We start from the raw sequence: 17,378 nt of genomic DNA on the forward strand, positions 1-17,378 counted from the left end.
TCAAAAATATTTATGAATTTGAATTTTCTGAAAATATCAACAATTGTTGAATATAAATTGTAGTTTTCAAAACAACAAAATGGTTAAAGACTTTTTACAATTCACATGTTCAAAATGCAAAATCCTACAATCATTCACCTAAAAGGGGGGGAAAACATTTTTACTGCTGCATTTAAAAAATTTACAGGATCCTTAACTCCAGTCCTAAGGAAACATTGCCCTGCTGCGTTCTGAAGTTTTTCTCACTGCCATCCGACTCATGAAGAGCTTGATAATTAGCTGATTAGCTGGAATCCACTGAGTCGGCAGTTGGGGAAATGTTCAAACTCTGCAGGGCAGAGGGTCTCCAAGACTCCAGTTAAAAAAAAAAAAAAAAAAAAACTTTCATTACTGTTTAAAAAAATAACATCAATAAAATCTTGACATATCAGACCAAGAAGGGGTAATAAAGTACTACTTCTGAAAAATATAACTATACAATTGCAATGATAGTGAGTTAAAGCCACAAAACTAATGTGTATTCAATATCTAGTCTACTGCAGCATGACCTTTGGCAACACTGTCAAGGTTTACTGAAAATACTTTATGGCTTTACAAGCAGATTTTCACTGAACAGTCTGTAGCTTTGCATCCCAACAGGAAAGAGAAAGACCTTCAGATCTTCAACAGACATAAAATACAGATGGTCTTTGTCACTGTTTTTATTCACATAAATAAAATAGAAAAGTATAACAGTAATCAGGTATTTAATAAAATACAGTATCTACTGTGAAAAATGTCTTAGTTATTTCTTAGTTATGATTTCCCTCTCATGGCCAATTGTTAAGTTAACCCTTCTATACGACTCACTCGCAACATGATCATTTATGTCCATACATTCTAATATACTTTCACATATTTAATCCCAGTGGTCAATCTCCTGGTGTTGAAAGATCTAGGACATTGGTACTCTGGAAGGTTTCCGATACTTGCTCTGCATCCACACTCTATGCATCACCACTTTCTTTCCTCGGTTCACCTGAAGTCTTCTGTCTTCCAGGTTCTGAACCTCTTCCAGCCCAGCATTAGTGAACAACTGATGGACTTCATCTACAAAACAGCAAAGGAGTCATCCTTCTTCCTTCATATATATCTAGTCAGTATTTCATGTCTTCATAAGGAATTGTCTAATAAAAACATGAAAATCATTATCTATATACATAGAGTTAAAGTTTCAAAGCTTAAATATTATATTAAAAAATACCTTTCGTAAAAAAATATACACAGGTTCCATCTTGTCGTGTGTAGAAATTTTCAAACAAACACTGCCCTGAAAAGCAGGATATCATACTTGTGTCATCCATGCATGTGGACAGGGTAATAATAATCCATCCCAGAATTTTTAAATAATCCACGGGGCTTGTGGATTAATTATTTATAAAAGCAGCTCTGACTATTGTTGCGTAATAAATTCAAATAATATGCTTATATGAATGCACTGATTCTATTAAGTTTGTTTCCGCAGTAACTCATTCATGGTTACTTGTATGGTAAAAGATGCACATACAGTAATCTCAGACTGATAATCTCATTAATATGTGTTGTTATATTATAAAATTTTGATATGGTGACGTTTCCTTTTAGGAGACATTTAGTTAGCATTTATGAAACAGGGCTCAGGTGTTAGCTCTTTGTAACATTCAGTTATGGAACAGCCATCAGGACAGATGTCTTGCTTATGATTTCTGTTCAGTATCATGACAAGTTTATTACATTAAACAGAAAAAACATAAGCAAGTAAACAACTGTTTACTGGCATTATACAGTAAGTAATAACAGGAACCAAGTTTTTTCACATGTTCCACAACTTAAATTTAACTATGACTGTTAAAGAATATGCTGAGTTGTTCCTTAATAAATTAAAACACGGTAATTGTTGTTCATCTTCAGCAGGGTGGGCTGTTCATTTATTTTTTTATTTTTTTATTTATTATTTATTTATTTTTATAACAGCATGTCTGTGCAATTTATTTACATTTAGGTATTTGGCAGACAGCATTTTTTTCATTTATATACAAGTATAGATAAGCCAGGAAACTATTATGCATTTTATCTGGTGCCTTTAACTAAGTTGAAAAGATAAAGTATTTCAGTTGCATTGAAGAGTCCTTATTGCCAATTTACCTCTTACATTTAGTGTTAAATAAGTCTAAAATAGATACATATGTATAAAAATAAGATTGTTTGAGTACATTTCTATGATTTCATATATGTACAGGGTATGGATTCCACCAGTTGTTTCTCCTTTTATTTGTGTTCTTCCAGTGACATAAAAAAATGAGAGTCACTTAAAGTTCCCAACATTTACTTCAACAACATGAACACATCTTTTATGAGCTACAGGACTAATGTATTAGTGTATAATATATATTAGTATTAATGTATTATACAAATATTAGTCACATTTATTAAATTAAATGTCAAAAAACACACCCCAACATACTGTAAATAATATCCTTCAAAACATTTGCTAAATAGGTTTTGTTTTTAAGCCAGGGTGCACATTCAAGAGCATACATTCACTAGACCTTGACTAACATAATATACCTTTTTTGAATCGCAGTTGAGCCAAATCATATCTGCCATAATCTCGGAACAGGATGATTCCCCCATGCTTCAGGTAGCCTGAGAGACGATTAAGCACACTTTGAATTCTGTTGGGGCAGAAAGGTAACAAACATACCGCTCATCAGTTAGATGGATAACATTAATAATGTTCAAAATCAGAAAACAATTTAGTTACATGAAGGAGACAATGACTACATCTTTGGGCATTAACAGTGTCTAATATATGCGGCACCGATGGCACCTTTGGCCTCACCTCTTCTAAATGAATAACAATGACATATATTTAGGATGCAACCTGCTATCAGAAAACTGCACACTGAACATAGTTTTTTACGAGAGGTGTTCTCACATGTCCGTAAATGATATTATGTTGAGAAGAAGTGAAGTGATGAGCAGCTACAGGGCAAATTATGTCACAGCATCTAGCACTTTTTTCTGCCTTTTGCCTCAAGGTGGGCGTGGCTATATGTGTCACTCAACACGATTGTCATTTAGTTCTTTTAATCAGAAATAAAATAAAATGTTACATTTTTAATAAACAGCCCCCCCCCCCAACACGTCTACATACACAAATTTTGGCTATAGTTTCAGTAATGAAACTATTACAATGCAGGTAAAAACATATGATAAACAGAATGAGCAGCTCACCTCTCATATCTTCTAGTCCGAGTTGTTCGTTCTTTTGAATCTACTGCACTGCATAGCGTCTATGGGAGTCTATGTTTCCTGTACATAACCTATGGAGGTTTTGTGATGCTTTGCGCATTCGCGCCCAGTAGAAAATGAATGAATCACTCTCTGATACTACTCGTTCTTCTGAGTCACGTTAAAGACTCATTCAAAAAGAACGAATCATGAACATTAATGAACGACCCATCACTAGTTGTTGGTGATTATTCTGCAGGTTCTCTAGTGGAGTTTGGTGTTCCACAGGGTTCGGTTTTAGGGCCACTGCTTTTTTTTTACCTTTACATGCTTCCTTTGGGCAACATTATCCGTAAGCATGGTATTAGTTTTCATTGTTATGCTACGTCATTGTTATACATCTCGGCAAAACCAGATGAGAAAAACCAGCTTGCTAAAGTTGAGCAATGCGTAAAGGATATAAGAGACTGATGCTAATTAACTTCCTTCTGCTTAATCCTGATAAGATAAAAGTTCTAGTCATAGGACAGCATGCAGCTAGATGCAAGATTTTAGACCACACTGTAACTTTAGTTGGCCTTTCTGTTCAATCAAGTGCAATAGTGAAAGACCTCTGTGTAATTATAGATTCTAGTCTTTTATTTGAAGCTAGAACAATATTGTAGACAATATCACCAGGATAGCATACTTTCACCTCAAAAATATTGCCAAGTTGATGAATATATTGTCACTAAATGATGCAGAAAAACTAGTTCATGCTTTTATCACCTCTAGGTTGGACTGTTGTAACACCTTACTGTCTGGTTGTTCAACTATGTGCATAAACAAGCTTCAGTTAGTTCAGAATGCAGCAGCGAGAATCCTCACAAGAACCAGAACCATATCTTATCTTCACTTCACTGGCTCTCTATGAAATTCCGCATCGATTTTAAAATACTACTTTTGACATATAAAGCATTAAATGGTCTCGCGCTGCAGTATCTGAGTGAACCGCTAGTGTCTCACGATCCGCCAAGCCTACTTCGATCAAAGGATGCAGGCTGCTTGTCAGTACCACGTATTATGAAAACTACAGTAGGGGCAAAGCTTTTTCTTACAAAGCCCCAAAGTAAAAAAAAAAAAAAAGGCCTTCCTAATAGTGTTTGGGACTCAGACACAGTCTGAGTGTTTAAGTCTAGGCTAAAAACCTATTTATTTAATCAAGCATTTTTGTAAATAGGTTTGCCTTAGGTAAAGGAGCAGTTCTGGTGGACTCATGAACGTAGAGTATTATGGTGAACTGGTATGTTCAGATGTTGTCTTCCACCCTCTCATTGATTACTTTGGTTTGTTGCTGGTGAGGTGATTAAACTTGCTTTACATCTCAGGGAGCCCTCATGTCTGTTTTCTTCTGGATCCCCCTTATACTTATTTACATTTAGGCATTTGGCAGACGCTCTTATCTAGAGCAACTAACATTTTTTTTTATCTCATTACACATTAGTTATGCTGTTATAGTTATTCCTGCTTGAAGGGAGCCTTTTCAAACACTATTAGAAAGGCTCCCTTATAGTTATGCTGTTATAGTTAGTCCTGCTTGCACTCTACACTAAATATACATTCAACTTATACATTGTGACTGTGACCAGACCTAACTGCTATCGCTTCTCTTCTGCTCTCCCCTCTCCTGTTCTCCCTTTCCCTGTCGAGCTACACATGTTCCTGAGCTGCCAGTGATCCAGACTGCCTCTGCCCTCTGGACATGTCTGACTCATCCTGGTGCCCCGCTTCTGGTTGGAGATGGATGCCCCGTGTGTCGCTTTGGGATGCGTTTGGTGTCTGGGGACTGTTTCACTCTACAATGAAGACAGTTCTGGCCTCAACTGATGTTGACAGCTGTTTCTCTGAGGACTTGACTTGGCTGCAGTCGCTTGATAGTTTATGACTGGAATTTTATACATGTCTACCTGAGCCTCCAAGAACTATCTGGACTCCATATTAACATCAATTAACATCAACTGTTATACTGAACTGCCTGCCACCTAACACAGTATAAATGGAGATCAATTCCTGCCTTCTGTTTCAACCAGATGAGGATGGGTTCCCTGTTGAGTCCTCTCAGGAAGTTTTTCCTTGCCACTGTCATTCTCGCCTTGCTCATCAGGGACAATCTGACTATTTTGATTCATACACATTCCATACAAACTTAAATAATTCTTTTGAATGTGTAAAGCTGCTTTGCGGCAATCACAATTGTGTAAAGCGCTATACAAATAAGATTTAATTGAACTAGTTCACCGTGTATAGACAGAGGACACAGCAACGACAAAATACTTAAGGAATAGAAACAAACGTGCGATGCAGCATGGCTTACTCCAGTTTTGTCTTATATGTTTCAAAAGCGTGGTATAAAAAGCAGTAATGTGAATCGCCACTTTAAAAAAATAAAAAAAACACGGGTTGTTAGAAAAAACATATCCACAACAGTCTGAGGTTAAGTGATTTAAAGTCCCCGAACAGACAGCCCAGTATTATACACTATAATGCCCCGGATGGATTAATAAATAATCACAAAAAAATATTTATTACAACATAATTTTATCATGCAAATCTGGCAGTACTTAAATATCTGTCTGAAGATTAACCTGTAAGTGAAATCAAAATGCTACATAAAAATGTTTAACCATAGGTGAAATCAAAATGGTGAGTAAAAGCGATGTTATGAACAGTTGTGCAAGATTAACTTTAATTAATCTAATTAACTTTAAAATTAATTGTTGCTCCACGTAAACAAGTAGCTTATGTTAAGTAGGAAAGCTAAACTGAATATTTTTACTGGTGTTAGAAAACATGCTTTTATGAGAAAACTAAATATAGTGATACATAAGAAAAATATAGAAAAGTTTTTATGGCTCCAACTAGATTACGTTTAAGTAAGTACTGAAGAAGCCCAAATCTTTATTTAAAGAAAGCTAAGCACTCATTCGTTTAGACAGCCAAGAGGAGTTCCTTCCACGATCTGGACAGAGTGCAGATGTGACGTACAGCAATCTACACCAGCTCTCTATGAAGAAAGCCATCACATTTAGTTACACAGAGCAGGCTGCCTGAGCTTCCTGCTAAATGCCTGCCTAGTTACACTTAATTCTCTTAGAAATAAATCATAAATACCTAAGGGCTGTGGTAAAATATGTAAACTGACATTCACATTGGTCAGAATTTTCCAGGACATCTCTCAAGCAGTGGAGTCAGCTGTCTAAAGCCCTTACACTGACAAGACTGGGGAACGTTTATATTTAATGAGAATAATATTAGAACCACAACTCAGAATGACAAACTATAAAAATCAAATGTTTGCAATTTACAAATATTAAATTTTATCCGTGCTTTATACGGTCAGTGTTTGTATTCCCTGGATTACAACAAAATGTCCTTTGTACACTTTTTTATGTTAACTAAACAGAAATGCCAGAGTTTGGTTTAAAAAAAAAAGAAGAAAGAAAGGCTAGGAACACCATACCTCTCAGGGTGAATAGAGGAGAGCACAAAGATTACAACAATAACATCAAGACTCTCATGAGGAAAGGGAAACATGGACACTTCATCACAAATGTCATGCACAAATGCATGGCACACTGCAGGATCGTAGTCTGGATGCTCCTGTAGGGTGACCAACAAAAATGAATAACAAATATAAGCCCCCTAAATAAGGATATTTTAGAAAATATAAAGACATTAAGGCATATTATGATACAGTTAATCCTAAATGTAAATAAATAAAAATAGTTTAATAATTATTATTAATATATATATATAGCAATTTTAACCATTATGCGCAACACATTTTCCAAAGGCAGAATGAGACAGACAAAAGTGTGCAGTGAGTAAAACAGAAAATTAGATAAAACAACATAAATAAATTGAGCATTAAAAGATAAGCTTACAAAGAATGTGTAAGTAAACAATAATTAGAGGAAATTATTTTATAAAATATACAGATTAAGCAGAAAGGGGTAAAGAAGAATAAGAAGATAGCATTATTCGGTTATTAATGTAGTTTAAAGCGTTATAGCACACTGCTAAAAAGTCAAAATTAAACATCCAGGAACAGCTTTCTATTAACATACATTTCCAGATTAGATTTAAGATTAAAGCAATCGCTTAAATACTGACACTTGTTTAAGACTTGAAGCAGAGCATGTTTGGATACTTCCTATATGCTGTGATTAAACTGCAGGTTTCTTGTACAGTACTTACTGGGTTTTTTAAAGAATGTATAATGACATATTAATTAATAATAATAGTTTAAATTCATGGAATATTTGGCTTTCTTGAAATGGAATATATTATATATTAAGTTCTGGCATTTTAAAACCTGATTACATCAAGCAAAATTGTAGAACACTCTGTTTAAGGATTTCCCTACAGTAGCCCTGGAAAACACCAATATATTGATTGCCTCAAACCTACTGATATTTATTGGTTGTACTAAACTTAAAACTATTTGCCTCTTTTTGCCATAATTTAGGCACAGAAACATCTAATGATTTTCCCCAGATGTTCTCAAATGTTTCCACATTTCACATTCCCCTAATTTAAAAGCAGAGAAATATGAAATGTAATAATCAGAAAACACTCACAACAGGGAAAGCTTTGTACATCGCAAGCTCTTAACATAACTGGTATTATTTGAAAACTAAGAGTTTTGTATTTAAACTTTGTCTCCGTAACAAATGAGGTATTTCCTTATCCTTGTTACAGTTGAGTGTCTCCTCTTGGGTTGTGTGCACAATCTAATGCTTTCACTGTGCTAGCAGCCTCCTGCCTCTATTTGATAAAAGCCACTGCATTCTGACAGCATCAAATATCCACCGGGCCAATATGCACACACACTCGCGCACACATTCGCCCGCTCACGCTCACACACACACACACACACACCGACCTGGCAGCCATTTTAACTGATCTGCTGTCGGCAAAGTGGTTGGAAATAAGACAAAATGAAGGCTGGGGAGACCCATCGTTTTCTTCCTGAGTGTATGATAATTTTCATTTCACTGATAAAGTCTGTCTACTAACATCTGCTCATCACATTAAGTAATGTAAAGTTGTAATTACAGGGAACATTTTTTTTTATTATTCACCTGGACAAGTTGGATTGCTTTGGAAGAAAAGTCAAAGCAGTACAAGAACACATCACTGCCTCTAAAAAAAGAAAAAAGGAAAAAAAATATTGTAACAGACTAGATATTTATATTTGAACACAGCAGACTACAATGATTGAAAATAAAGCTGTTATACAAAATCTAACAATAAAAAATGTTCAAGTGAAAGGTTGTTTTGACATCCCGACCATCTTAACGGGTGAGACTTTGAAGCATTGTGATCTACAGAATGTCCCCAAAATCACTATATAAAGAGCTATTTTAAACATATATATTAAACATAATTGTGCAATTATTGTATTGTGTTAACAGGTTCATCTTGAGTGAGAAAGGCGATTCTGTGTTTAATAAAAAACGGCAATAAATGTAGAGGATGTCTGGCTCCATTAGGGAAACACTACCCATAAAAAGTATTTTTCTTATTTATTAAACTGAGATTAATAATGCACAGAATTAGTGTTTATTCTAAGACTTTTTGTCTTACACTACTTTAATTTATTTAGCTCCATCAAGTATGCATGTCTTAAGCAGACGTTCCTTTAAGCTTGCAATGTCTCAGACAAAGATTAATGGATTGGCTGCTTTTCTAACCTGATGGCGTTGATGATAGGGAACACACTGTTGCCTGCACCACAACCCACCTGTAGCAAAAACACAACATGTCACACAGTAGTTGATCGTAGCCGACTGCAAGAAAAGGCCTGTATGAAAAGTCAATAACCTCCAGTATTCTAAAAGAAGCATGTTGCCCTGGGAAAGCAGCAGCTTCTTGAGAGTGCAGTGCAGAAAGCTGATGAGTGTTCTCTTTTAGTACATCATGGTTGAGAATGTGAGAGTCTTCCTGCTGGCTTTCCATCCCGCTGTGCGGAGTTTCTCCTAACTCAGGATATGCTGGCACTGAAGCTTCCAGACCTTCTGTGGTACGATTTGTGTAACAGCCCTGGGGCAAGAGCTCGGGAAACTCAGAGAAAAGCCACTGCCGATTTTTGAAGAACTTGCTTTGATGCATTTTGTAAAATCTGTCCCAATATTTGTTAGCATCTCTGTCATACCTGACTGGAAAGCATAGAAATGCCCTGAACTGCACAAATTGTTTATCCACAACACTAGAGTCTTGAAATTTTCTCTTTATGGCTAAAGGTTTGTGGCCACCTGACCATAACACCCATATGTGGTTCTTCCCCAAACTGCTGCCACAAAGCCACAATTGTACTACATGTCTTTGTACACTTCATTAAGATTTCCCTTTACTGGACCTAATGGTATAAACCTGTTCCAGCATGACAATGCCCTTGTGCACAAAATGAGGTTTGAAGAAAATGTAATTTACCAAGGCTGGAGTGGAAGAACTTGAGTGGCCGGGACAGCGCACTGACCTCAACCCCGCTAAACTCCTTTGCTATAAACTGGAATGCGGACTGCACCCCAAGACTTCTCACCCGGCATAACAACCTGATCTCACCAATAATCTTGTGGCTAAATTTGCAAATATCTCTACGGCCATGCCAAAATTTTAGGTTATTATAACAGCAAAGGAGACTTAAACTGCAATCGCATGTTCAGCAAGCACACATGGATGTGATGGTCATGTATCCACATATTTTTAGTCAAAAAATAAATATATCTTCATTCAGTGGTCTAAAATATTTGTCTTACGTTGCTCCTCTACTGGAATCTGTTCTCTGGAGTTCTCCTCTGCTTTTTGAATGGCTCTTTCCATCTCCTCTGGTGACCACTGGACATGATCCCTACATCACAGCAGCAGATATGCCCTTGTTAGAGAAATCAGTGCTTTAGCATAACTCTAGTCATGAATAAGATTAAAGTATGAATAACAGGGGTTGAAACAACAAACATGCTCCGCCCCCCAGTTCAGGTATAGTAAACTTTACTATTGCCCTTGTCTAAATCCCAATGATGTAACATTACTACATAGACATACCACATGTTATGCTGGAAGATGTCCTTAGGGTTGGTGAGAATTCTGCCTCCGAGTGGTGCAGGAGGTCGTCCACTGAGACATCTGAAGGAAACATATCCAACACCACGGACCACAGCTGACACAATCATCTTCATCAGTCTTCTCATTTTACTTGTTTATTTGATGAAAACTGAAATGATCAAGAATAGTAATACAACCTATTAAAAGTTTAAAAAGATTTGTATAATTAAATTATATATTGTTTAAATAAATAAAATAACCACATGCCTTTATAATACATTAATCTCAAAGGAACATTGTCTGCTTGTTCCGAAAAATGAAGCACATCGCTTCATAGTTTTATGTTCATAGTTAATTTATAACTATGGTGGATTGGCATCCACCTTGCACACATCAGATCCACAACAAAGACAACCAGAGTAAATCAGTTACTAATTATGACATGTATGAATGCAGTTTTTCATAGCCATTAATTTTTTCATTAAGTAATTCATTCATTCATTTATCTTCACCACTTTATCAGAGTACTGTATACAGAGACACAGGAGCCTGGAGCCTATTCCAGGAGACTTAGAGGCTGGACAGGATGCCAATCTATCGCAGGGGCACACACACACTACAGTCAATTTGGGAACACCAATTAACTTAACCTGCATTTCTTTAGACTGTTGTGGAAACCCACAAAAAATGGAAAGAACAGCAAACTCTACGCTCACAGATCTAAGACAGGAATCAAATCCTTGACCCTGAAAATGCGAGGCCACAGTACTAACCACTAGCCCACAGTGCCAGCTAATTATTTATTTATTTGGGAAAACTTTATGAACTATTTAATGAACGATTGCCTGAAATGTTTTCCTAAATCCTTCCTCTTTAAAATCTTCGGCAAGGGTCCAATCCCTGACCATTTCAGAATGCACAACACAAACTTAAAGACTCACCCTGAATCCAAACATGGCGCTGGTGCATTATGGGTATTCTGTACCTGCTACACACATCTTTTGAACCTAATGTATTGCAATTCTTTCAGATTATATAATCCACGTGGCTTTTAGACACGAATTAACCTTGGTAAAACTCCAAATGTTAATAATAATATACACTATACAGTGTACACGGCGCACTTTCGGGTTCTAAATGAACTCGAGTAACCCTTTTACTTGGACGCCATTTTTCTTCCGGGTCTTTCAGCTCTTCCCGCTGAGCGGGAAGCGGCGGTGGAAAGCGGAAGTGATTGAGACTCATCCCAGGTGCAGGACTGGAGCAGTTACTTTAGCTTTTAGCTTCGCTGCAGAATAATGTGACATGCATAGATACTGGGTCGCGTGCACCAAGTAGCTAGAACCGTTAGCCAGCTAGTTTGCTAAAAACAAATAAACTACACAACTATAGCGTTTGGCTATACATGATAGCACTTATTCCTAAACAAATACAGCTGTTTCTCAAATGATTATCGGACAAATTCGAAAAAAAACAGCTTCCAGACGTATAAGTTAAACATTTAACTCGGGTTAGACAGATAGCTAGTCTACTACCGTTAGCTTAAGGATAAGAGTTATGTCGCATTGCAGGTAATAACTTAAGGTTAATTTATTCAGAGTGAATATGGACGTCGCAGATTTACTAAAACAGACCATTTAAGTTCGCAAAATATCCGACATCATACCTGTGCGCGCTGGTCTCCAGTCTACAGCGAGTTAATGGTCTCAACATCCTTCTCCATGTCTCTGGAGCGGTCTCCTATTGCTCGCCCTCTAGCGGGCAAGGCGCGAATCAACAACGCCTGCGTGTTGTTAGGCTTCAGGTCTACAGGAGTCACCTCACATGACTTTGGTACACTACTAGGAGGAAATCTCAAGATCCTCAAGAATATTATCCTTCAGGTATTTTGTTTAATTCAATTATTTTGTTTAATTCGGTAGTATTGGTTATTATTTTTAATTATTATTGTTTTCCAAGGATGGTGCAGAATTCACAAAAGTGTGGGCCAAATCCTCCAAAACCGTCATTTCTTATGAAAGCGGAAGGATATATTTTGAGAATTACAGGTGCTCCTACACCAGGTGGAGTACATTAACTAATCCTGTTTTTTCTTATCACTAATTTATCAAGAAGAAGTTGCTCGTACTAAAATTACTTTTGTATACTGACTAAAGTTTATCATGAATTGCAGCTTAACACCTCAACCACAGCTCTTGTATGAGATGCCAGTGCGACCCAAAGCTGAGAAAATTGAGGATTCTTTATTATGCCAGTGTCCACTTGTAAGTGCTACATATTATAACAAAACAGATTTATGGGATAAAAACAGCACAATTGCTAAAGATAAAGGATAATGTGGTACCACAAATCATTTTACGATTACAGTATGTATATTACAGGAAAAGATGCTTCCACAGGCTTTGGAGCAGAAGCCCAGTCTTATAGCCCTAACAGCTAATAATTGGTTGTATCAACTCTCAGCTGACACAGGACAAACACTGCGCAAAGTCTACCTCTCATCTCATGTCAAGTTCAGGTAATCTTAAGATACTTGCCACACTTGAGTGCAAAGGTTTGCGTTTACCTGCTTTTTAAAAACATAGAGAATGGAGATCTCTTGTGCAATTGATCAACAAATAGAAATAATGTGAAGAATGTATTGTAGGCAGGTGAATCCTGGGACAAGACAATATAAAACCTTAACAGACAAATCATGTTGAAAAGAACTACAGGCCGGAAACTATGATCCTCTCAACCACCAGTCCTGATCTTAATAAGGATGTGTATAATGTTTGGTTGGGATAGAATTCTGGAAGAAGGATGTAAGAAATATTTCAAAAGATGCTCAGGGGTTATAATAAAGTTTTTTAACAGTTATTATGGCAAAAACATTTGGTATGCAAGTTATAATAGAATGTTTATATAACAACCATGGTGTGAAAAATAAACATTTAAACTGATGTGTTTCTTTCAACTTATTTTATTAACAGGCAGAATTACTTTGATGACCCTTTTTATGTATAACAGCAAAAGAGTTATTTAATCAGGAAGATTTGAATAAGCTTTTTGGGTGTTTCAGGCAAGTTGTGGTATTGCGAAGAGACTATGGTTTAAAAAAATGTGCAGGTGTGTGTTTAAAGTGTTTCAGCTTTTTAAAAAATAGTTTCTGCAGTGGTAATGTGTGCACTACCCTGTGTAACTTGACAGATCACTGGGATGGGATGTCTCTCAGGAAACATTTTATGTCAAATCCATCCAGCATAAACAGACACCACTAGCACGACAGGTGAGATTGTTCACAGTTCTTCTTTTGATTAATTGAATATTTATTCTGCACATGATGGTATTTCATGTAAGAATGCTTTCACGCTCTCTCTCTCTCTCTTCTCTTACTCTCCTTGTCGAAGGCTGGTGTTGAGAACAATGTCCTCATGCATTTAACCATATTTAAAGTCTTTCCTCTTGATGTTATTGGACTGATGGAGATCAACAAAAAAGTAAACTATATTTAATTTAATAGCCATTATTTTTATCAGTGAGTAGAAGTAGGTCTTGAATTTTAATTATATACCATTTCACTTCATTTCTAGGTCTTTGGTAAATCAGTAGTTGATGTTCTCCTCTCTCAAGGAGTGTTGGCTGTGTCCCACAGCACAAAATGTGTAAAGCTTTATAGCTTTGAAGACATTGTAAAAAAGGTAAAGTGCTTTAAATTTTGTTTTGTTGTCATTTTGTTGTTTATATGTAGATTAATAGGTGTGCATACACCTCATCATACTGGGCTGGTGTTCTTATTGTATGTTTTGTTCTAGTTCAGAACCAAGAAGCTGATACTAGGACAGGAGTGCGATTTATATGGTGCTAGTGGAATAGTGGGAGACGCTCCCTATGGCATTCCTGTCAACATTCACATCAATGGTTGGTATCTATTACCAAAGGCCTTTGTGGCAGCGAAATGACTAAGAATAAAGTATTCTGGTAGAATATTTTGAATAACACGTCCTTTGTACATTGGTTAGACATACCAAAGATATTTGCTCAGCTTTATATGGAAACAGTGGCTCATTTAGATAAAATAAATGCCATTCCAGAATGTCCTCCCGCATTGTTCGAGATGTCGTACTTGGATAATGGGATCCAGATTGGAGGCCACCCATGGCACTACATCTACACACCCAACCATAAGAGCCACAGGGGGACGCACCACATATGCTCCATCAGTGATGGTGCCCTGGTAATTTATATCTAATATATTAGTAACAAATAATGTATTATAAAAACACAATGTGAAAAGTTATGCACAAATGACATTAATCCTAATTATAATACCAATGTTAAAAAGCTATTTTAGGCTGCAAGTCAAGGGAGCAACTCCGGCCATGCTCTTTTTTTTTCTTTTCTTTTTTCCCCAGCAACACTGATGAATCATGGCCATTTGTTCATTTTCACACACAAAAAACCCAAAAAAAATAGCTCCCCAGCAAGTTGACGAGATACAGAGACAAATAATATGCCAAAGATCACAGTTAGAGAGTTGCTCAATTTAGCTGATTTTTAGAGATTCAAAATGCTACCCCTATAAAACAAGCTGTTTTTAGGACTGTGTGAAAGAGGTTTTTCCTGGAAGCAAACCACAAAATGTAGTGGTTAAACCTCAAGCATCATTTCAGCTACAGTTTGAATCATATGCTGTAGTAAAACTCAATCTTTCGGGTCTTACACAACAATTGTAGAGAGTGGTAAGTTGAAGTCAACATGAATGCCCCTATGCATTAATATATTTTAGCTTAAATACCTAGTAGCCTCATAAAAAGAATTTTGTAACTTTTGTGAATTCATCGAAATTGACTCAAACAATTCACAGGAATATAGGGAAAATTTAAACGTTTGTGCCAAAGATTCCATTCCAGGCTTCTCCAATCTTCAGGAAAAGGCTATCTTTTTACTAAATATTTATTGTTGAGGTGCTAATCATTTAAGAAAATTGCAATTACACTTTTTTGTATAATCTTTTAAGTCTATGCTCCTCTGACTGGCATTCACTTATAAGGCAAAGAATGGTGTGCAGGATATGAAGTGCGACTCACTGGAGGCAGACTGGATCTTCTTCCACCCGGATGACTCGAGGAGGATTATCCATGCTGGGCCCAGTACCATTAAGTAAGGCTGAAGAAGAATTTTTGAGGCCATTGCTAATAAATATAGTAAACAAGAAGACAACTGAATTTAGCTGTCTCTATAGTGTGCTGAAAATCAAAGCAGAAAACGATGTCGATTCCAAGTATGAGGTGGTCTGCGACTTTTCTATTAAAGCATCCCGAGAAAACAGTGTAAGTCTCTTTAAATTTTTAGTTTGTATAGGTTTTTATTATTGATTTTCCTCAGATCTGAGTTCATGAGGTGATATGAAAGCAGATGTTATACTGGGGTCAATCAAAAGGGGTCAAATATTCTGATTTACAATGACATTAAACCAAGTGCTGAGTTTTATAATCTTGGCTATTTATTGACTTTGTAAATAACACCATTTACTTATAATGCATGTAGTCCATAAACAAGCTTTTAATTCCACTTTTTAAGTTTGCTCAGTAATTAAATATTATTGTCTGTTTGATGCTAAATGTTTTTCATTTCTACCTACAGGAATCTTCCCAAGTGACAGTGACCTCCTCTGGCCGAATTGTAAAGAAAAGATTTCAGCAGCTGGAAGATGATCCTGAGCAGGAGGTACATTAGTATGGACTAAAACACTCCTAGCATCTGAATGCTTAAATGTAAGCAAGAAAAACATCCCTTCTAGCTAATGGTGTTAGCTAGTTAAGCCTAACTGAATGGGTAACAGGGTGAAACTTTTTTTTCTTCTTTTTTTTTTTTTTTAATTCCAGTTAAAATTGGGTTCTGATTCATCAGTAAGAATTGATTAGGTGCAGAGATAAATGATTTGTTCATCAGGCTCATCAGCAATCTACGTTGGACAGATTATAATTAAATAATCCATGCAGAACTTAACACGTGTGGAAGAATTATCCTGGTTTCATTGAATATAGAAAGAATTACAAAAAAAAAAATTTTTTAAAGACCATTGTAAACATACAGGATTTTCCTCATTCCCTTCAAACTAACACATTTTCTTATTATTGGGTTTTTTTGCTTTGGCTTTCTTAGACATTTAAGATGGTTAAATATGAGGACGAGCTGGACTTGTTAGCCATTGTGGAGGTTAGTCACACGGAAGATGAGGGACAAGCCAGTGTTCGCCTCCACCACAATAAAAGTGGAGCACTGTTAAAAAGAATTGCCCTTGAGGAACCATGGGATGTGGTAGGTATTACACAGTACTCTTACTCCCCCTCTCCCTTTCCCCATAGCAAAATTTACAACTAAGTACATTTTTGTTACAGACCTACAGTCATGAAGTCTACTTCGACAGGGACACAATCATTCACATTAAACAAGAGAGGAACAACAGCTACTGTTGCCATGTTTATAAGATAAAACGAAGGACAAACTGAGGACAGTGTGAACACGTGAACACTTGAACACAGAATACACAGCTTGCATTTAACTACCCAACTATAAAAATATTGATTATAGAATTGGTTGGATTTTTTTGTCTTTTCTTACAGCTTTTCCCCAGGGCAAGTATGTTAAATAAAATAATAATTTGTGGTGACTTTAAAGATGTATTAGATTGTTTTTTACACTAGTTTTTTGACTACCAAGAATTGAATTTCAAAATGTGCATAATCTGCAGCATTTGCGCTAATTAAGATGTGTGAGACTTGCATAAAAATCACGATTGTCTTATGATGTGGTTTCAAACTGCTATATACAAACTATATGAGCTCTATTTTTATTACAAAGTGTTCGGTGCCAGGGGTGGCTTGGTGGTGTAGTGGTTAGTTCAATTTATTTGTATAGCGAAATAAATTGAAAAATAAATGACTACAGATATAAACAAATAAATAAATAAATAAGCTTCCTCTTATGCCTTTTTTATCCCTAATCACGTGATTAAGTGGGCCTCTGAGAAGAACTAAATTTATGTTTTAATATTC

The 17,378-nt window shown here is 36.2% G+C and overlaps 2 protein-coding genes across 6 annotated transcripts; one reads left to right on the forward strand and one right to left on the reverse strand.

Annotated features, from left to right (window-relative positions):
- Window positions 1-683: 683 nt before the first annotated feature.
- On the reverse strand, window positions 684-12,091 carry mettl8 (methyltransferase 8, methylcytidine). Of its 4 annotated transcripts, none has more exons than XM_053496276.1 (10): window positions 12,005-12,091; window positions 10,339-10,507; window positions 10,053-10,144; window positions 9,118-9,452; window positions 8,988-9,037; window positions 8,376-8,436; window positions 6,752-6,891; window positions 2,587-2,693; window positions 1,244-1,309; window positions 684-1,089 (listed from the first exon to the last, which is right to left on the reverse strand). In XM_053496276.1, exons 2-10 carry the CDS (start codon window positions 10,482-10,484, stop codon window positions 935-937), a joined length of 1,152 nt encoding a protein of 383 aa, XP_053352251.1. In that variant the 5' UTR covers window positions 10,485-10,507; window positions 12,005-12,091; the 3' UTR covers window positions 684-934. The 4 variants fall into 4 exon arrangements, with proteins under 4 accessions (XP_053352251.1, XP_053352249.1, XP_053352252.1 ...); XM_053496274.1 differs by lacking the exon at window positions 12,005-12,091 and adding an exon at window positions 11,280-11,506; XM_053496277.1 differs by lacking the exons at window positions 1,244-1,309; window positions 12,005-12,091 and adding an exon at window positions 11,280-11,506.
- dcaf17 (ddb1 and cul4 associated factor 17) lies at window positions 11,569-17,000 on the forward strand. 2 transcript variants are annotated; one of them, XM_053496272.1, is made up of 14 exons: window positions 11,569-12,221; window positions 12,298-12,401; window positions 12,512-12,602; window positions 12,720-12,856; window positions 13,528-13,606; window positions 13,728-13,817; window positions 13,911-14,018; window positions 14,133-14,238; window positions 14,412-14,554; window positions 15,371-15,480; window positions 15,563-15,650; window positions 15,964-16,047; window positions 16,486-16,641; window positions 16,722-17,000. In XM_053496272.1, the coding sequence occupies exons 1-14, from the start codon at window positions 12,039-12,041 to the stop codon at window positions 16,830-16,832; spliced, it is 1,590 nt and encodes a 529-aa protein (XP_053352247.1). In that variant the 5' UTR covers window positions 11,569-12,038; the 3' UTR covers window positions 16,833-17,000. The 2 variants fall into 2 exon arrangements, with proteins under 2 accessions (XP_053352247.1, XP_053352248.1); XM_053496273.1 differs by lacking the exon at window positions 16,722-17,000 and having other exon boundaries at window positions 15,964-16,094; window positions 16,486-16,611.
- Window positions 17,001-17,378: the final 378 nt, after the last annotated feature.

The sequence above is a fragment of the Clarias gariepinus genome, chromosome 5, assembly GCF_024256425.1.
Source record: "Clarias gariepinus isolate MV-2021 ecotype Netherlands chromosome 5, CGAR_prim_01v2, whole genome shotgun sequence".
In the NCBI taxonomy this organism is placed as follows: Eukaryota; Metazoa; Chordata; class Actinopteri; order Siluriformes; family Clariidae; genus Clarias; species Clarias gariepinus.

Bases quoted from the DNA above. Each gene is read 5' to 3' on its own strand.
- mettl8 (XM_053496276.1), bottom strand. From the start codon at position 10,484: ATGAGAAGACTGATGAAGATGATTGTGTCAGCTGTGGTCCGTGGTGTT. The intron at 2,694-6,751 runs GTATGGTGTTCC...CTGCCCCAACAG, and splicing joins TCCTCTATTCACCCTGAGAG to AATTCAAAGTGTGCTTAATC. The intron at 1,310-2,586 runs GTATATTATGTT...CCTGCTTTTCAG, and splicing joins TCAACTGCGATTCAAAAAAG to GGCAGTGTTTGTTTGAAAAT.
- dcaf17 (XM_053496272.1), top strand. From the start codon at position 12,039: ATGGTCTCAACATCCTTCTCCATGTCTCTGGAGCGGTCTCCTATTGCT. The intron at 12,222-12,297 runs GTATTTTGTTTA...TTGTTTTCCAAG, and splicing joins TCAAGAATATTATCCTTCAG to GATGGTGCAGAATTCACAAA. The intron at 15,481-15,562 runs GTAAGGCTGAAG...CTGTCTCTATAG, and splicing joins GCTGGGCCCAGTACCATTAA to TGTGCTGAAAATCAAAGCAG.